This window comes from Salvelinus fontinalis, unplaced genomic scaffold (genome assembly GCF_029448725.1).
Source record: "Salvelinus fontinalis isolate EN_2023a unplaced genomic scaffold, ASM2944872v1 scaffold_0005, whole genome shotgun sequence".
In the NCBI taxonomy this organism is placed as follows: Eukaryota; Metazoa; Chordata; class Actinopteri; order Salmoniformes; family Salmonidae; genus Salvelinus; species Salvelinus fontinalis.
Window position 1 is genome coordinate 441,178 of NW_026600214.1, and position 20,488 is coordinate 461,665.

The following is a 20,488-nucleotide window of genomic DNA, read 5'->3' on the forward strand; positions in this document are numbered from 1 at the left end:
TTAGAAATGTTAGCAAAATTAGAAAAATGAATACCTTATTTAAGTAAGTATTCAGACTTTTTGCTATAAGACTCGAAATTGAGCTCAAGTACATCCTGTTTTCATTGATCATCTTTGAGATGTTTCTACAACTTAATTGGAGTCCACCTGTGGTAAATTCAATTGATTGGACATGATTTGGAAAGGCACACACCTGTCTATATAAAGGTCCCACAGTTGACAGTGCACGTCAGAGCAAAAACCAAGCTATGAGGTTCGAAGGAATTGTCCATAGAGCTCCGAAACAGGATTGTGACTCTTCCTAGAGCTGGCCGCCCGGCCAAACTGAACAATCGGGGGAGAAAGGCCTCGGTCAGGAAGTTGACCAAGAACCCAATGGTCACTATGACAGAGCTCCAGAGTTCCTCTGTGGACATGGAGTAACCTTCCAGAAGGACAACCTTCTCTGCAGCACTCCACTAATCAGCCACTCCTCAGTAAAAGGCACCTGACAGCCCGCTTGGAGATTGCCAAAAGGCACCTAAAGGACTCTCAGACCATGAGAAACAAGATTCTCTGGTCTGATGAAACCAAGCGTGAACTATTTGGTCTGGAGGAAACCAGGCACAGCTCATCACCTGGTCAATACCATCCCTACGGTGAAGCATGGAGGTGGCATGCTGTGGGGATTTTTTCAGCAGCAAGGACTAGGAGACTAGTCATGATCGAGGGGAAGGATGAACGGAGCAAAGTACAGAGAGATCCTTGATGAAAACCTGCTCCAGAGCGCGCAGGACCTCAGACTGGGGCGAAGGATCAACTTCCTACAGGACAACGACCATAAACTATGAATAGTTATTTATTTATTTTTCATGTAGGAAGCCAAAAAAGTGTTAAACAAATCAAAATATATTTCATATTTGAGATTCTTCAAATAGCCACCCTTTGCCATGATTACAGCTTTGCACACTCCTGGCATTCTTTCAACCAGCCCAACCAATGCCAACAGTGTGCAAAGCTGTCATCAAGGCAAAGGGTGGCTATTTGAAGAATCTCAAACATAAAATACATTTTGTTTTGTTTAACACTTTTTTGGTTACTACATGAATCCATGTGTTATTTCATGGTTTTGATGTCTTCACTATTATTCTACAAAAAAAAGAAAAAAGCCTTGAATGAGTAGGTGTTCAAACCCTTTTGACCGGTAGTGTAGATATATATATATATATATATATATATAGAGAGAGAGAGAGAGAGAGAGAGAGAGAGAGAGAGAGAGAGAGAGAGAGAGAGAGAGAGAGAGAGAGAGAGAGAGAGAGAGAGAGAGAGAGAGAGAGAGAGAGAGAGAGAGAGAGAGAGAGAGAGAGAGAGAGAGAGAGAGAGAGAGAGAGAGAGAGAGAGAGAGAGAGAGAGAGAGAGAGAGAGAGTACTGATGGCAGTAGGGATGCTGCTACCCCCTGAAAATCAGAAGATTTTTTTTAATAAAATATATATATCTTTTTTCCTTTTCCCTCTCAAACATACAATTTTTAATTCCGCATCAATAATAGTAATTTAACAGCTTTTACAGTCAGTTATTAATGGGTGCATGGTTATTAGTAACTGAAATAGGCAATTTCATAAATGCGTCTGGTTGCTTGACAGTCTAATTACTTGTATTTAAATATCTGTTTTATAGAACAGCTACTTTTGACTTCAGGGATTCCTCAGAGCTGTAAGACTTGTGACCATGTTGAGGTAAGTCATAATGTCAATTCTTACTTTTACATACCTGCAGGACTCAGGTACAGTCTCAAAGCCAGGTGTGTACTGACCAACCATTCATACTGGGATATAGACAGTCCTGTGTTCTGCTTTAGTAATATAAACACAGTCTCAAAGCCAGGTGTGTAGTGACCAACCATTCATACTGGGATATAGACAGTCCTGTGTTCTGCTTGGAGGCATGCAGGATTTTAGCTGTTGTCATATTTTGTCATTAGACAGTTTAATAGATAATTCACCAGCATTCTATGTAACATTGAATAAATACATTTGATGAGTTACTTTGGTTAATGGGCCAGTTTCCCAGACACAGATTAAGTCTCGTCCTGGACCTTAAAGAACTTTCTATTGAAACTTCCATTGAGCATGCTTTTAGTCCAGCACTAGACTCAATCTGTGTCCAGGAAACAGGCCCCATATGTATTACTGACATGCTTGTCCTTGTTCAGGACTCCACACACTGGCTTCAGATTGAACCCTTGACTTCCACTGTCCAGGGAGTGACAATGTTCAGGTAAAATAACTACTTTTAACATTTCATTCCACCTGCTAGTGTATTTCCCCATTTCCTTTGGGAATAGTCTTCTAATCCATCCTCTCCATTTGACCATTGACCCTCTCTACCATATCTTGTTGTTGCCCTCAGACACAGGACACCCAAAGGGAGTTATGAGTGCACAGTGTCTGGGCTCCGCTGGCTGTGTGAGAGAGATGTCATTCTGAAGTATCACTTCAGGAACTGGGAACCCTACAGTCAACTTCTGAAAGACATGCAGTACACACAAGCTGGTCCATTGCTGGACATCACTATGGAGTTAGGTGAACTGGAGGAAGTTCATCTGCCACACTTTGTCTGTTTAGGTAAAACCATATAGAAATAGTATTCAGAAAGACATTTCCATGTAACTTGAGTTTCACTTCCTGAGTTAATGAATTAACTATTCTGGGAGTTTGAGTTTACTGTGATCTGGTACTGCATATTCTTTGTGTTTTAGTTGGATGAAGAAGACAATATTTGTCTTTCTCTCCTTTTTATTGTGTTGTTCAGGGACCAACCCTTCCCTGAGGAATGAGATGAAGATTCTTCATGTAGAGGAACATGGAGTGTCTTTAGAGGAAGTGCATGAGGTCAACAGATTCCATGCTAAGATTCTCCATCCCAAGTTCTCAGCTATCTCTCTGATACTGAGATTACTGTCTTGGAACGTAGATGTCCACTGTGACGTGGTCCTCTATTTGGCAGTAAAAAGGTCAACAGTAATTTCAAGGCTGTACCTGCTCCTCAGAAACTCCAGTCAGAAAGAGGTGAGGCACTATCATTGAAGTGACAACAGTATGTTGAAATTTACTGAAAAAAAGCTGATAGTTTGTTGAAAATCTCTAGATTAGAAAGACAACATGCAGCTCTGTGAGAAATCTATTTCTGTCTCATTCATTTGAAGCGCCAGTAGACGGCACTCTTCCCTCTGGTCGAAGGAGAACCCAATGCCCCGGGGCAGTGAAGGGGACATTGCCCCGGGGCAGTGAAGGGGACATTTCCCTGTGTAAGGTGCATCTTTCAGATGGGACGATAAACGGGTGTCCTCTCCATGGCCACGAAAGATCCCATGGCACTTATCGTAAGAGTAGGGATGTTAACCCCGGTGTCCTCACTAAATTCCCAATCTGGCCCTCATACCATCATGGCTACCTAATCATCCCCAGCGTCCAATTGGCTCATTTATCCCCCCTCCTCTCCCCTGTAACTCTTCCCCAGGTCGTTGCTGTAAAAGAGAATCTCTTCTCAGTCAACTTACCTGGTACACCTTTAACATAATATCCTGGTAAAATAGAGATAGTAAACAGTAGTGTACACATTTGTTGTTGTTGACAAAAATGGATTGCTCAGTGAGCTGCAAGTTGAATGAATTATGAGACTACATTGTTCTGACTGACTACTACATTGCTCATTTTGTAGGCTGTTCAGGAACGGGAGAAAAATCAGCTGTCCCAAGGATATTCAGAATTGGTCCTGTCAAGTCCAAATGGGTCCTTAAAGCTGAACAGTTGGTTTGCACTCAAAAATCCCCACTCCACTTCCATCAATCCAGAGGTGTAGTTTTATCAGTCTAAGGACATGAATCTGTCATATTGTATATGAATAACTGGAATATCATTCTATTTCACTATTTCTCTCTCTGTCTGTTGTCTCAATCGTTGCACCATATGGCCTTCTACAGAAGATTCAGCTGTTACCTGCAGACACCACACCAAGCTGTTGTCAGATGATTATGGGAAACACAGGGGTTGACATTGAGATGGAGTTAATCGGGGATGATGAGAGGACAGTATGGAAATCAGTGGTATCAAAAGGTAAGAAATACTACACATGAACAGTATGTCAATCATAAATGTCCTTTTCTAACAGATGCTATTAACATGTTTTATGATATTTTCTATTGTTTGTTTTTCAGATGTATACAGCAAAGACTCTCATCCAACATGTAAGTTTGTTTTTGTGGACAAGGTTTATAAAACGGGTTATAGAGCTAACATATCTTCAAGTTGTGATGAAGAACACTGATGAAGGTCTTCATGAGTCGTGTTCAGTGGGGTGATGAAGGTCTTCATGAGTCGTGTTCAGTGGGGTGATGAAGGTCTTCATGAGTCGTGTTCAGTGGGGTGATGAAGGTCTTCATGAGTCGTGTTCAGTGGGGTGATGAAGGTCTTCATGAGTCGTGTTCAGTGGGGTGATGAAGGTCTTCATGAGTCATGTTCAGTGGGGTGATGAAGGTCTTCATGAGTCGTGTTCAGTGGGGTGATGAAGGTCTTCATGAGTCGTGTTCAGTGGGGTGATGAAGGTCTTCATGAGTCATGTTCAGTGGGGTGATGAAGGTCTTCATGAGTCGTGTTCAGTGGGGTGATGAAGGTCTTCATGAGTCATGTTCAGTGGCGTGATGAAGGTCTTCATGAGTCATATTCAGTGGGGTGATGAAGGTCTTCATGAGTCATGTTCAGTGGGGTGTAATGATATAGAACATTCAGACAGAAATACAGAGCCTTGCAAAAGTATCTGCATCACATGTTATTGTGTTACAAGGTGGGATTAAAAGGGATTTCATTGTCATTTCCTGTCAACAATCTACACAAAATACTCTGTAATGTCAAAGAATATATATATTTAGATTGATATAAATTAAATACCTAAAATAGTCGTTCCATAAGTATTCAACCCCCCGAGTCAATACTTAGAAACACCGTTGGCAGCGATTACAGCTGGGAGTCTTCTTGGGTAAGTCTCTAAGAGTTTTACAGCTGGTAGTCTTCTTGGGTAAGTCTCTAAGAGTTTTACAGCTGGTAGTCTTCTTGGGTAAGTCTCTAAGAGATTTACAGCTGGGAGTCTTCTTGGGTAAGTCTCTAAGAGTTTTACAGCTGGTAGTCTTCTTGGGTAAGTCTCTAAGAGATTTACAGCTGGTAGTCTTCTTGGGTAAGTCTCTAAGAGATTTACAGCTGGTAGTCTTCTTGGGTAAGTCTCTAAGAGTTTTACAGCTGGTAGTCTTCTTGGGTAAGTCTCTAAGAGTTTTACAGCTGGTAGTCTTCTTGGGTAAGTCTCTAAGAGATTTACAGCTGGGAGTCTTCTTGGGTAAGTCTCTAAGAGCTTTACAGCTGGTAGTCTTCTTGGGTAAGTCTCTAAGAGTTTTACAGCTGGTAGTCTTCTTGGGTAAGTCTCTAAGAGCTTTACAGCTGGGAGTCTTCTTGGGTAAGTCTCTAAGAGCTTTACAGCTGGTAGTCTTCTTGGGTAAGTCTCTAAGAGCTTTACAGCTGGTAGTCTTCTTGGGTAAGTCTCTAAGAGCTTTACACACCTGGATTGTACAATATTACACATTATTATTTTCATATATCTTCAAGCTCTGTCAAGATGTTGGGGATCATGGCTAGACAGCCCTTTTAAAGTCGTACCATAGATTTACAAGCAGATTTAAGTAAGAACTGTAACTTGGCCACTCAGGAACATTCCTTCTTGGTAAGCAACTCCATTGTAGATTTGGTTTTGTGTTGTAGGTTATTGTTCTGTTGAAAGGTGAATTCCTCTCCCAGTGTCTGGTGTAAAGCAGACTGAAGCAGGTTTTCCTCCAGGATTTTGTCTGTTCTTAGTTCCATTCCATTTATTTTTATCCTGAAAAACTCTCCAGTATTTGCTGATGACAAGCATACCCATACCATGATGTAGCCACCACCATGCTTGAAAATAAGGAGGCAGTTACTCAGTGATCAATCAATCAATCAAGTTTATTTTATATAGCCCTTCGTACATCAGCTAATGTCTCGAAGTGCTGTACAGAGACCCAGCCTAAAACCCCAAACAGCTAGAATGCAGGTGTAGAAGCACGGTGGCTAGGAAAAACTCCCTAGAAAGGCCAAAACCTAGGAAGAAACCTAGAGAGGAACCAGGCTATGAGGGGTGGCCAGTCCTCTTCTGGCTGTGCCGGGTGGAGATTATAACAGAACTATGCCAAGATGTTCAAAAATGTTCATAAGTGACAAGCATGGTCAAATAATAATCATGAATAATATTCAGTTGGCTTTTCATAGCCGATCATTAAGAGTTTAAAAACAACAGGTCTGGGACAGGTGGCGGTTCCATAACCGCAGGCAGAACAGCAGCAAGGCCAGGCGGACTGGGGACAGCAAGGAGCCACCACGCCCGGCAGTCCCGACGTATGGTCCCAGGGCTCAGGTCCTCCGAGAGAAAGAAAGAGAGAAGGAGAAAATTAGAGAGCCAAGATTTTCAAAATGTTCATAAATGACAAGCATGGTCAAATAATATTCAGGAATAAATCTGTTGACTTTTCATAGCCGATCATTAAGAGTTGAAAACAGCAGGTCTGGGACAGGTAGGGGTTCCGTAACCGCAGGCAGAACCGTTGAAACTGGAATAGCAGCAAGGCAAGGCGGATTGGGGGCAGCAGGGAGTCGTCATGCCCGGTAGTCCTGACGTATGGTCCTAGGGCTCAGGTTCTCAGAGAGAGAAAGAAAGAGAGGACGAGAGAATTAGAGAAAGCATACTTAAATTCACACAGGACACTGGATAAGACAGGAGAAGTACTCCAGGTATAACCAACTGACCCTAGCCCCCCGACACAAACTACTGCAGCATAAATAGTGAAGGCTGAGACAGGAGCGGTCAGGAGACACTGTGGCCCCATCCGAAGATACCCCCGGACAGGGCCAAATAGGAAGGATATAACCCCACCCACTTTGCCAAAGCACAGCCCCCGCACCACTGGAGGGATATCTTCAACCACCAACTTATAATCCTGAGACAAGGCCGAGTATAGCCAACAAAGATCTCCACCACAGCACAAACCAAGGGGGGGCGCCAACCTAGACAGGAAGATCACGTCAGTAACTCAACCCACTCAAGTGACGCACCCCTCCCAGGGACGGCATGAAAGAGCACCAGTAAGCCAGTGACTCAGCCCCTGTAACAGGGTTAGAGGCAGAGAATCCCAGTGGAGAGAGGGGAACCGACCAGGCAGAGACAGCAAGGGCGGTTCGTTGCTCCAGAGCCTTTCCGTTCACCTTCACACTCCTGGGCCAGACTACACTCAATCATATGACCTACTGAAGAGATAAGTCTTCAGTAAAGACTTAAAGGTTGAGACCGAGTCTGCGTCTCTCACATGGGTAGGCAGACTGTTCCATAAAAATGGAGATCTATAGGAGAAAGCCCTGCCTCCCGCTGTTTGCTTAGAAATTCTAGGGACAATTAGGAGGCCTCCGTCTTGTGACCGTAGCGTACGTATTGGTATGTACGGCAGGACCAACTCGGAAAGATAGGTAGGAGCAAGCCCATGTAACGCCTTATAGGTTAACAGTAAAACCTTGAAATCAGCCCTTGCCTTAACAGGAAGCCAGTGTAGGGAAGCTAGCACTGAAGTAATATGATTAAATTTCTTGGTTCTAGTCAGGATTCTAGCAGCCGTATTTAGCACTAACTGAAGTTTATTTAGTGCTTTATCCGGGTAGCCGGAAAGTAGAGCATTGCAGTAGTCTAACCTAGAAGTAACAAATGCATGGATTAATTTTTCTGCATCATTTTTGGACAGAAAATTTCTGATTTTTGCAATGTTACGTAGATGGAAAAAAGCTGTCCTTGAAACAGTCTTGATATGTTCGTCAAAAGAGAGATCAGGGTCAAGAGTAACGCCGAGGTCCTTCACAGTTTTATTTGAGACGACTTTACAACCATCAAGATGAATTGTCAGATTTAACAGAAGATCTCTTTGTTTCTTGGGACCTAGAACAAGCATCTCTGTTTTGTCCGAGTTTAAAAGTAGAAAGTTTTCAGCCATCCACTTCCTTATGTCTGAAACACAGGCTTCTAGCGAGGGCAATTTTGGGGCTTCACCATGTTTCATTGAAATGTACAGCTGTGTGTCATCCGCATAGCAGTGAAAGTTAACATTATGTTTTCGAATAACATCCCCAAGAGGTAAAATATATAGTGAAAACAATAGTGGTCCTAAAACGGAACCTTGAGGAACACCGAAATGCACAGTTGATTTGTCAGAGGACACACCATTCACAGAGACAAACTGATATCTTTCCGACAGGTAAGATCTAAACCAGGCCAGAACTGGTCCGTGTAGACCAATTTGGGTTTCCAGTCTCTCCAAAAGAATGTGGTGATCGATGGTGTCAAAGGCACCACTAAGGTCTAGTAGCACGAGGACAGATGCAGAGCCTCGGTCTGACGCCACCAAAAGGTCATTTACCACCTTCACAAGTGCAGTCTCAGTGCTATGATGGGGTCTAAAACCAGACTGAAGCATTTCGTATACATTGTTTGTCTTCAGAAAGGCAGTGAGTTGCTGCGCAACAGCTTTTTCTAAAATTTTTGAGAGGAATGGAAGATTCGATATAGGCCGATAGTTTTTTATATTTTCCGGGTCAAGGTTTGGCTTTTTCAAGAGAGGCTTTATCACGGCCACTTTTAGTGAGTTTGGTACACATCCGGTGGATAGAGAGCTGTTTATTATGTTCAACATAGGAGGGCCAAGCACAGGAAGCAGCTCTTTCAGCAGTTTAGTAGGAATAGGATCCAGTATGCAGCTTGAAGGTTTAGAGGCCATGATTATTTTCATCATTGTGTCAAGAGATATAGTACTAAAACACTTAACCTGTTGAGGATGGGGGCGCTGTTGTGACTATTTATGCTAATCGTGTAATTTTTGAAACGGCTTCCCACAAAATCCTTGATCGTACAATATGCATATTATTATTATTATTGGATAGAAAACAGTCTATAGTTTCTATAGGAGTTGAAATTTTTTCTCTAAGTGGAACAGAGCCCATTCTACAGCAATTTCCCTGACATGGAGTCAGATTTCAGAAATTTTGGCCCCTGATCTGGAGTCAGTTAAAAGGGCACTGTTATTGCTATGAGTATACGGACACTGCTTACGTCTTCCCCTGGATGCCTTTACGTGATGACGATTTGAATGGGGTCGATTGCGCGTTCACAGGCACTACAAATTAAAAAACCCTGAGGCTAGTCACTCTTTTCTTGGTGCGTCATGCGCCTAGAGGACACCGACCCGCACCTGTTCCAAGCATTAGTGGAGGGAGTAATATTACTCGGGTCATGTTTCTACTCGTTATGGGAGTTAAAAACATCATAAGGTAGTTAATTTAAAGCGTTTTATAGCAATTTATATCCGTTTAGTGCGATTTTGGGACATTTATTTCTGAAACGCTGTGAATTGCTGGGCACGCTTCCAATTCATCCCGAACGCAGTTGGCATTTCCACATGGCAAGAGGACAGCTTTCCACCAAAAGACGATTACTCCCAAGAAAGGATCCTTTGCCCAAGATACTGATGGAAGAACAGCTCAAAGTAGGACATTTTTATTATGATAAATCGTGTTTCTGTCGAAAAATGTTAGTGGCTTAGGACGCCATGTTATTTGACGTAGCTTCGCTTGGCGCAAACTGTATTGAAAAGTAAGGATAAATTAAAAAATGTAATTCCGCGATTGTATTAAGAATTAAATTGTCTATCAATCCCTGTCCACCCTATATTTTTTAGTCACGTTTATGAGTATTTATGTATAAGAGTAGATCACTGTCTAAGTGGCGCACGGACATTTTCTCACCAGCTTGTCTACATTTCACATTGTCTAACCATGATTTTGGTGGCTAAATATAAACATTTTCGATCAAACTCTATATGGATTGTGTAATATGATGTTACAGGAGTGTCATCTGAAGAATTCTGAGAAGGTTAGTGAAAAAATTAATATATTTTGGCGATGTTGACTTTTATCGCTCACTTTGGCTAGAATCAATGCTGGGCTGCTATGTGCTATGTGCTATGCTAATATAACGATTTATTGTGTTTTCGCTGTAAGACACTTAGAAAATCTGAAATACTGTCTGTATTCACAGGATCTGTGTCTTTCGATTAGTGTATGCTGTGTATTTTTACGAAATGTTTGATGATTAGTAAGTAGGTAAACACGTTGCTCAATGTAGTTTTTCTAGTCCATTTGTGACGGTGGGTGCAATTGTAACCTATGCCATCTACCTGAAATATGCACTTTTTTCTAACAAAACCTATCCCATACCATAAATATGTTATCAGACTGTCATCTGATGAGTTTTTTTCTTGGTTAGGGGCTATAAATATCTTAGTTTAGCCGAATTGGTGATAGCTACTGGTGTTGGTGGACAAATAAAAGATGGTGGATTATGCTAATGTGTTTTTAGGTAATAGATGTACATCTTTACATATTGTGTCTTCCCTGTAAAACATTTAAAAAATCGGACATGTTGGCTGGATTCACAAGATCTGTGTCTTTCATTAGCTGTATTATTGGACTTTAATGTGTGAAAGTTAAATATTTTAAAAATATATTTTTTTTGAATTTCGCGGCTCTGCCTTTTCAGTGGGGGGGGGGGGGGGGGGGGGAGTGCCGCTAGCGGCACCCTCATCCTAGACAGGTTAAGTGTCTCTCCCGATCCCAGGCCTTGGCAGAGCTGTGCAGATCCAGGACAGCTAAGCCCTGGAGGAATACGCAGATTCAAAGAGGAGTCCGTAATTTGCTTTCTAATGGTCATGATCTTTTCCTCAAAGAAGTTCATGAATTTATTACTGCTGAAGTGAAAGCCATCCTCTCTTGGGGAATGCTGCTTTTTAGTTAGCTTTGCAACAGTATCAAAAATAAATTTTAGCTTGTTCTTATTTTCCTCGATTAAGTTGGAAAAGTAGGATGATCGAGCAGCAGTGAGGGCTCTTCGGTACTGCACGGTACTGTCTTTCCAAGCTAGTCGGAAGACTTCCAGTTTGGTGTGGCGCCATTTCCGTTCCAATTTCCTGGAAGCTTGCTTCAAAGCTCGGGTATTTTCTGTATACCAGGGAGCTAGTTTCTTATGACAAATGTTTTTCGTTTTTAGGGGTGCAACTGCATCTAGGGTATTGCGCAAGGTTAAATTGAGTTCCTCAGTTAAGTGGTTAACTGATTTTTGTCCTCCGACGTCCTTGGGTAGGCAGAAGGAGTCTGGAAGGGCATCAAGGAATTTTTGTGTTGTCTGAGAATTTATAGCACGACTTTTGATACTCCTTGGTTGGGGTCTGAGCAGATTATTTGTTGCGATTGCAAACGTAATAAAATGGTGGTCCGATAGTCCAGGATTATGTGGGAAAACATTAAGATCTACAACATTTATTCCATGGGACAAAACTAGGTCCAGAGTATGACTGTGGCAGTGAGTAGGTCCAGAGACATGTTGGACAAAACCCACTGAGTCGATGATGGCTCCGAAAGACTTTTGGAGTGGGTCTGTGGATGTGATGGGTCTGTGGATGTGATGTGGGTCTGTGGATGTGATGTGTTGTGTTGGATTTTCCACAAACATAAGACTTTGTGTTTTTTACAGTATTACTTTATTACCTTGTTGCATATAAGATGCATGTTTTGGAATATTTGGAATATTTATTCTGTATATTTGTATTATTTTCACTCTGTCATTTAATTCACCCCCCTTCAGCATTAACACTCTCTGGGATTCCTGCTGAGGAGTTTCTGAAGAAACACAGGCCTGAACTCATTCAGGGAGTCAAAAATCCAATGCCGATAGCAGATGTTCTGCGTTCAAAGGACATGATTGGTGATGAAGAGTACTCCAGAATAACAGCTGAAACAACTGAACAGGAGCGAATGAGAGAACTACTGAATGCAGTCCTCCCTAAAGGACCAGAAGTGATGGGAGCTTGTCTCAAAGCTCTCAGTGAACATGAACACCATCTTGTTAAGTACTTGAGTGAATCTAGGTAAGACCCTTTTCTTTTCTCCTTCCCTTGAATATGTGGAATGATTAAATATAGGTCAAATAAAAACATAGCTACCCAGATCAAAGAGGAAGTCTTTTTCAGAATGGAAGCATGTTTTTGTCTTGCTGCCTGTAATAAATGTATCTTATTATAGTTCTATCATAGGACCATCATCACATCATTATCTCAGGTGTATCATAGGACCATCATCACATCATTATCTCAGGTGTATCATAGGACCATCATCACATCATTATCTCAGGTGTATCATAGGAGCATCATCACATCCTTATCTCAGGTGTATCATAGGACCATCATCACATCATTATATCAGGTGTATCATAGGACCATCATCACATCATTATCTCTGGTGTATCATTGGACCATCATCACATCATTATCTCAGGTGTATCATAGGACAATCATCACATCATTATCTCAGGTGTATCATAGGACCATCATCACATCATTATCTCAGGTGTATCATAGGACCATCATCACATCATTATCTCAGGTGTATCATAGGACCATCATCACATCATTATCTCAGGTGTATCATAGGACCATCATCACATCATTATCTCAGGTGTATCATAGGACCATCATCACATCATTATCTCAGGTGTATCATAGGACCATCATCACATCATTATCTCAGGTGTATCATAGGACCATCATCACATCATTATCTCAGGTGTATCATAGGACCATCATCACATCATTATCTCAGGTGTATCATAGGACCATCATCACATCATTATCTCAGGTGTATCATAGGACCATCATCACATCGTTATCTCAGGTGTATCTCACTCCTCCTCCTTCTTCTCCATACCTTCTGATCTCTCTCTTCCCTTCTCCTCCATCCTCTTTCTTGTAGCACCTAATCTGAAGATGCTGAGGGCTGTCTCCTAGTCTGTGGACAAAGACACTTCTCCACCTAATCTGAAGATGCTGAGGCCTGTCTCCTAGTCTGTGGACAAAGACACTTACATGATTGTAAAGGAAGACCCCCCTGAAATGGACACAAATTAATGGGAACATATTGGCACTGTACGAAACATATGCATCCCCCTAAAAAAAAGCTTAACCTGTTGGGGATGGGGGCGCTGTTTAGACTACTTATGCTAATTGGGTAATTTTTGAAACGGCTTCCCACAAAATCCTTGATCATACAATATGCATATTATTATTATTATTGGATAGAAAACAGTCTATAGTTTCTATAGGAGTTGAAATTTTGTCTCTAAGTGGAACAGAGCCCATTCTACAGCAATTTCCCTGACATGGATTCAGATTTCAGAAATGTTGGCCACTGTTCTGAAGTCAGTTAAAACGGCACTGATATTGCTATGACTATACGGACACTTCTTACGTCTTCCCCTGGATGCCTTTACGTGATGACGATTCCAATGGGGTCGATTGCGCGTTCACAGGCCCTATAAATCAAAAAACCCTGTAGCTAGCAAGTCTTTCCTTGCTGCGTAACGCGCGTGCTGGACACCGACCCGCTCCTGTTCCAAGCGTTAGTTTAGCCTGTTATATTTCTCCGGTCATCTTTTCACTCGTTATAGGAGTTAAAAACATCATAAGGTAGTTAATTTAAAGCGTTTTATAGCAATTTATATCCGTTTAGTGCGATTTTGGGACATTTATTTTTGCAACGATGTGAATAGTTGGGCACGCTTTTCAGTTCATCCCGAACGCAGTTGGCATTTCCACATGGCAAGAGGACAGCTTTCCACCAAAAGACGATTGCTCCCAAGAAAGGATCCTTTGCCCAAGATACTGATGGAAGAACAGCTCAAGGTAGGACATTTTTATTATGATAAATCGTGTTTCTGTCGAAACATTTTAGTGGCTTAGGACGCCATGTTTTTTGACGTAGCTTCGCTTGGCGCAAACTGTATTGAAAAGTAAGGATAAATTAAAAAATGTTATTCCGCAATTGTATTAAGAATTAAATTGTCTATCAATCCCTGTCCACCCTATATTTTTTAGTCACGTTTATGAGTATTTATGTATAAGAGTAGATCACTGTCTAAGTGGCGCAAGGACTTTTTCTGACCAGCTTGTCTACATTTCACATTGTCTAACCATGATTTTGGTGGCTAAATATAAACGTTTTCGATCAAACTCTATATGGAATGTGTAATATGATGTTACAGGAGTGTCATCTGAAGAATTCTGAGAAGGTTAGTGAAAAAATTAATATATTTTTGGCGATGTTGACGTTATCGCTCACTTTGGCTAGAATCAATGCTGGGCTGCTATGTGCTATGTGCTATGCTAATATAACGATTTATTGTGTTTTCGCTGTAAGACACTTAGAAAATCTGAAATATTGTCTGTATTCACAGGATCTGTGTCTTTCGATTCGTGTATGCTGTGTATTTTTACGAAATGTTTGATGATTAGTAAGTAGGTAAACACGTTGCTCTAAGTAGTTTTTCTATTCCATTTGTGACGGTGGGTGCAATTGTAACCTATGCCATCTACCTGAAATATGCACTTTTTTCTAACAAAACCTATCCCATACCATAAATATGTTATCAGACTGTCATCTGATGAGTTTTTTTGTTGGTTAGGGGCTATAAATATCTTAGTTTAGCCGAATTGGTGATAGCTACTGGTGTTGGTGGACAAATAAAAGATGGTGGATTATGCTAATGTGTTTTTAGGTAATAGATGTACATCTTTACATATTGTGTCTTCCCTGTAAAACATTTTAAAAATCGGACATGTTGACTGGATTCACAAGATCTGTGTCTTTCATTAGCTGTTTTGGACTTTAATGTGTGAAAGTTAAATATTTTAAAAAAATATTTTTTTTGAATTTCGCGGCACTGGTTTTTCAGTGGGGGGGGGTGTGTGCCGCTAGCGCCACACTGATCCTAGACAGGTTAACCTGTTGGGGATGGGGGCGCTGTTTAGACTATTTATGCTAATTTGGCTAATTTTTGAAACGGCTTCCCACAAAATCCTTGATCGTACAATATGCATATTATTATTATTATTGGATAGAAAACAGTCTATAGTTTCTATAGGAGTTGAAATTTTGTCTCTAAGTGGAACAGAGCCCATTCTACAGCAATTTCCCTGACATGGAGTCAGATTTGAGAAATGTTGGCCACTCTTCTGAAGTCAGTTAAAAGGGCACTGTCATTGCTATGACTACACGGACACTTCTTACGTCTTCCCCTGGATGCCTTTACGTGATGACGATTCCAATGGGGTCGATTGCGCGTTCACAGGCACTACAAATGAAAAAAACCTTTAGCTAGCAAGTCTTTTCTTGCTGCGTAACGCGCGTGGAAGACACCGACCCTCTCCTGTTCCAAGCGTTAGTTTAGCCTGTTATATTTCTCCGGTCATCTTTTCACTCGTTATAGGAGTTAAAAACATCATAAGGTAGTTAATTTAAAGCGTTTTATAGCAATTTATAGCCGTTTAGTGCGATTTTGGGACATTTATTTCTTTAACGCTGTGAATAGGTGGACACGCTTTCAGTTCATCCCGAACGCAGTTGGCATTTTCACATGGCAAGAGGACAGCTTTCCACCAAAAGACGATTCCTCCCAAGAAAGGATCCTTTGCCCAAGATACTGATGGAAGAACAGCTCAAGGTAGGACATTTTTATTATGATAAATCGTGTTTCTGTCGAAACATTTTAGTGGCTTAGGACGCCATGTTTTTTGACGTAGCTTCGCTTGGCGCAAACTGTATTGAAAAGTAAGGATAAATTAAAAAATGTAATAACGCAATTGTATTAAGAATTAAATTGTCTATCAATCCCTGTCCACCCTATATTTTTTAGTCACGTTCATGAGTATTTATGTATAAGAGTAGATCACTGTCTAAGTGGCGCAAGGACTTTTTCTTTACCAGCTTGTCTACATTTCACATTGTCTAACCATGATTTTGGTGGCTAAATATAAACATTTTCGATCAAACTGTATATGCATGTTGTAATGTGATGTTACAGGAGTGTCATCGGAAGAATTCTGAGAAGGTTAGTGAAAAAATTAATATCTTTTGGCGATGTTGACTTTTATCGCTCACTTTGGCTAGAATCAATGCTGGGCTGCTAATTGCTATGTGCTAAGCTAATATAACGATTTATTGTGTTTTCGCTGTAAGACACTTAGAAAATCTGAAATATTGTCTGTATTCACAGGATCTGTGTCTTTCGATTCGTGTATGCTGTGTATTTTTACGAAATGTTTGATGATTAGTAAGTAGGTAAACACGTTGCTCTAAGTAGTTTTTCTATTCCATTTGTGACGGTGGGTGCAATTGTAACTTATGCCATCTACCTGAAATATGCACTTTTTTCTAACAAAACCTATCCCATACCATAAATATGTTATCAGACTGTCATCTAATGAGTTTTTTTGTTGGTTAGGGGCTATAAATATCTTAGTTTAGCCGAATTGGTGATGGCTACTGGTGTTGGTGGACAAATAAAAGATGGTGGATTATGCTAATGTGTTTTTAGGTAATAGATGTACATCTTTACATATTGTGTCTTCCCTGTAAAACATTTTAAAAATCGGACATGTTGACTGGATTCACAAGATCTGTGTCTTTCATTAGCTGTATTGGACTTTAATTTGTGAAAGTTAAATATTTTAAAAAAATATTTTTTTTGAATTTCGCGGCACTGGTTTTTCAGCGGGGGGGGGGGGGGGGGGGGGTGTGCCGCTAGCGCCACGCTGATCCTAGACAGGTTAATGGACCGTTTTTCCAAATTCTTTTGATTTTCTTTTTCTTGTCAATTATACATGTATAAGATCTGTATGAACATACTTTCGTCATATTTTATTGTCATTTATATATATTTTTTTTTTACTTCATATGTTTTGTCCATTTGCAATATGATTTCATAGGAAGTCAAAAGTCGAAGTCAAAAGTCAGTGAACCATTACCAAATGCCATAAGAAATGTCCAAATTCAATATGAAAGTATTGAATGTGCCAAATCAGGATGTTATGTCCATTTGCCATGTACGATCATAGGAAGTCGGTTTCCAAACCCAAAAGTCAGTGAACCATGTCCAAATGGCATTTATACTGCCCAAACGATATATAGCACTATGTTAAGCCATGAATCAACCTAGATGGTCTATTTGTCATGTATGATGAGGGAGAACTGGGACTCTGTTGTTCTTTAACGATTTTTTAAAAAACGTCCAAAATGACCCTTTTGGATGGGCACGGGTGGGGGGTGCTCCCAACCCAACCGTAGACCCCTTGCTCCCCCCTAAAACCATTAAAAAGCATTTAAAAAATATGCTCCTGGTAACCCATTCCATACACCAGGTGCACAGCTGTCCATTTGCAATATGTTTCAATGGGCTTTTACCATCACAAATTTGACATGCTCAAAACTCCTACAGAAATGCAAAATTGACTGGCCCGATGAACTCGGGATGGCCGGGCAGTGATAGTGGTTCCTCTCCATCGCTCGTTGGTCTTGATTTCAGAATGTCAAATTGGTGGTGGTCTATCACGGTTTAAACGTATTGCAAATGGACACAAGTCAGCCAGATAATCACCGTCCATCAGTCAATTAGATATCATTCTGAAACCAAACTGATACAAACTGACACCACACCCACTTTTTCCAACTTGTTTAGAAGCCAACTATCACATATTTTAGAGCAGGCTCAAAATTCACAGCTCCTTTTGTTTAAAGCATAATAAAAACATAAATCACGTAGTTACGTTCTAGTTGCGGGTCCAGTTCTGACATTATGTGTAGGCCTAGCTGAATCCCAAGATACGGCTCGATAGGTCATTTGAAGCCCGAGCAGCGATCTTAATTGGTGCTGAAAATCCACATTTTCCAGGGCGTTGCTACGGGGTCCTTGAATGAGCTATCGGACGGAAACGTTGGGGTCCGTCTCTATGGGCCGAGGCGGTTTCAATGCACCTAGTCTTGCGACTCTGGGACTATTCTAAATGTTGTCATTTTCGTAATGGTCAAAATGAATTGAAGTTATTGCAAATGTACGAGGCTGTTTCTCGGTCTGAGAACCTTCTAGAGCCACATAACTCACCGTGCACTATCACCTTGAGCTCTAGAACAGGTTTCTAAAGTTCCAGAGCTCTAGGTCTGACGGTTCTTTGATAGTTCGAATGAAGGTAACTATTGCAGGCTCTGTATGTCTCTAAGCCCCACACTGTGTCACTCCGTCCTAGCTGTGTGTGTGTGTGTGAGCTTTTCTTGGAAATCTGATGGGAGAAATGATTGATTTACAGTTCATGAGGGTTACCCAGTCACATATATGAAGTTTTGAAATGATCTGACCTTTTTAACCCTTCGAAACAGCCCCAATGACCCCAATTTAAGGCACTTCCGGTTGACACAGGAAGCTGAAAGTGAACACATATCCTCTTTGGGGTAGGCTCTTACAGAATGTTGAGTTGTAAGTCTTTACGTTAAGAACTGACTTATTTACAGAGGGTTGAATGATTGAGTGTTATTTCAGAAAATCACAGAAATCACGTAGAGTTCCGAAACCCACCTTCACGGATTCATCTGAACATGCCGCAACTGGATCTGTAACTTATTTGGGAGAAAAAAAACACATTTCTTTGAGCATCACCAATTGTACGATTTCTCTTAAATTACGATAGATAAATGTCTGGTTATTTTTTTCCTGACACCGTAGGTTTATGTACTTTGACGTGAAGAGGTCAAATTAGCGCTCTATTTTCGTTTTTGAAATTTAATCCCAGAAAAATGGCCTTAACTCAAAAAGCGTTGAGGCCTCGGCTCCATCTTGTTCGGGGCTAACTGCCCATTATGCCAAACCTATGCTCACCAAGTTTCGTCTTCAAAGTCTTTTCCGTTTAGGAGAAATGGCCATGTCGTGATTGGTGATGTTTTGTACATTTGCAATATGATTACATTCGCCACCTGGTGGTATTTACCGGGACAGCAGAAACATTACCAAAATTAGAAAATGTTATAAAACGGAAACCGAATGTCCAAGAGACTTCGTACGATGACTTCCCGGGAAGATCTGGTCCCGGTGCACGGCCCACCGCCGTTGGCAAAGTTTAGAAACATTCGCGGACGTCTAGTAGGGGACCGTACATTTGCAATATGGAGTTTCTCATCAATCATACAGAAATTGCAAAAAGTGCCCTTCATGTATGGAAGGGAAATTATGTTTGCTATTCTTTTAACAAATTCTGTATTTTATTCATTTGCTGTTCTATAAACCAATGTGTGTGTTCATCAAGTGGCCGACTGTACAAACGCTCACTATCAGTAGCTGTAATTTGGCAGTAAGCCCAGATGATGTTTTGAGAACGAGATATCTCAGTTTCAAGGTCTCAGTTTAGAGAGAAGAAGACTGGTGAGGTGTTGGTCTGTCAAATGCTATGAACCAGTATTGGTCGGTCACATGAATGGAACAAAATGGTAATGATGAATTAATTATGTTAAATCATGCAAATATTACTTGTCTGTGTATCGCCATATATAAGACAACTGCTGGGTCTGACCAGGGAGAGCTCCTGATTGACGTGTGTACTATGGTACATTGAGTTGGGTCTGCCCAGGGAGAGATCCTGATTGACATGTGTACTATGGTACATCGAGTTGGGTCTGACCAGGGAGAGCTCCTGATTGGTTGGAACCTCTCCAGCTCGCTGACAAATAAACAACGATTCATTTCAGATTGACTTCGAGTGTCTCTGTGTGGAAGAATTTCATGACATGATTTTTGAAAACAAAATTAAGGGAATGAATTGGAATTATCTCTTGTTTATACAGATGGGGAAGCTGATAGTCAGGCTAGTCAAAGATACACACCACGTTGACGTCTTGACCAAAGACCTTCCATAGATTCTTTAGGGGATTACAACTCACTCTGTCTGAAGGAAGTGAGGAAATGGACTCACTAAAGGGGATAGCTGAGAGGGCAGAGAAGGCACGAGTCATCATCGACATGGTGTTGAGAAAAGGAACTGAGTCATGTTCCAGGACGATCAACCTTCTTGGGGAGCTGGACCCTTATCTTTGGACAGAGCCTCAGATCAACAATTGTAGTCAACCCCTGGGTGTGAGGAGACCAGGCAGAATAGACAGGCAGGGTGGTTCAACATGTCCTTGTTGTCTTTTGCTTTAATTCAGGGTCACAAAAAATGTACAGAAAATGTCAAACAAACATCCTTCTATAATAACAATACACTTACTGAAGGACCAACCACACAGCCTCTCCTTCTGCAGCCTCCTGGAAGTGTGGATCTTCTAGCAGGAGGGTCAGTTAGGGGTCCAGCTAGGTACCTAGTGGAGGACTATCTAGCAGGAGGGTCAGTTAGTCCTACACTAGGTACCTAGCTGGACCCCTATCTAGCAGGAGGGTCAGTCAGTCCTCTACTAGGTACCTAGCTGAACCCCTATCTAGCAGGAG

At 41.2% G+C, this 20,488-nt stretch overlaps 1 protein-coding gene across 3 annotated transcripts; it reads left to right on the forward strand.

Moving 5' to 3' along the window:
• The first annotated feature begins 1,558 nt into the window (after positions 1 to 1,558).
• Positions 1,559 to 13,337, forward strand: LOC129841987 (NACHT, LRR and PYD domains-containing protein 1 homolog). 3 transcript variants are annotated; one of them, XM_055910365.1, is made up of 9 exons: positions 1,559 to 1,716; positions 2,193 to 2,257; positions 2,390 to 2,604; positions 2,792 to 3,048; positions 3,701 to 3,835; positions 3,963 to 4,095; positions 4,197 to 4,226; positions 11,777 to 12,059; positions 12,940 to 13,337. In XM_055910365.1, exons 2-9 carry the CDS (start codon positions 2,250 to 2,252, stop codon positions 12,944 to 12,946), a joined length of 1,068 nt encoding a protein of 355 aa, XP_055766340.1. In that variant the 5' UTR covers positions 1,559 to 1,716; positions 2,193 to 2,249; the 3' UTR covers positions 12,947 to 13,337. The 3 variants fall into 3 exon arrangements, with proteins under 3 accessions (XP_055766340.1, XP_055766338.1, XP_055766339.1); XM_055910363.1 differs by lacking the exon at positions 1,559 to 1,716 and having other exon boundaries at positions 2,027 to 2,257; XM_055910364.1 differs by lacking the exons at positions 1,559 to 1,716; positions 11,777 to 12,059; positions 12,940 to 13,337 and having other exon boundaries at positions 2,028 to 2,257; positions 4,197 to 4,990.
• The last annotated feature ends 7,151 nt before the right edge of the window (positions 13,338 to 20,488 follow it).

Excerpts from the sequence above, each read along its gene's own strand:
- LOC129841987 (XM_055910363.1), top strand. The coding sequence starts at position 2,034 with ATGGGCCAGTTTCCCAGACACAGATTAAGTCTCGTCCTGGACCTTAAA. Across the intron at positions 4,096-4,196 it reads GAAATCAGTGGTATCAAAAG|ATGTATACAGCAAAGACTCT; the intron begins GTAAGAAATACT and ends TTTGTTTTTCAG. Across the intron at positions 4,227-11,776 it reads CAAAGACTCTCATCCAACAT|CATTAACACTCTCTGGGATT; the intron begins GTAAGTTTGTTT and ends ACCCCCCTTCAG.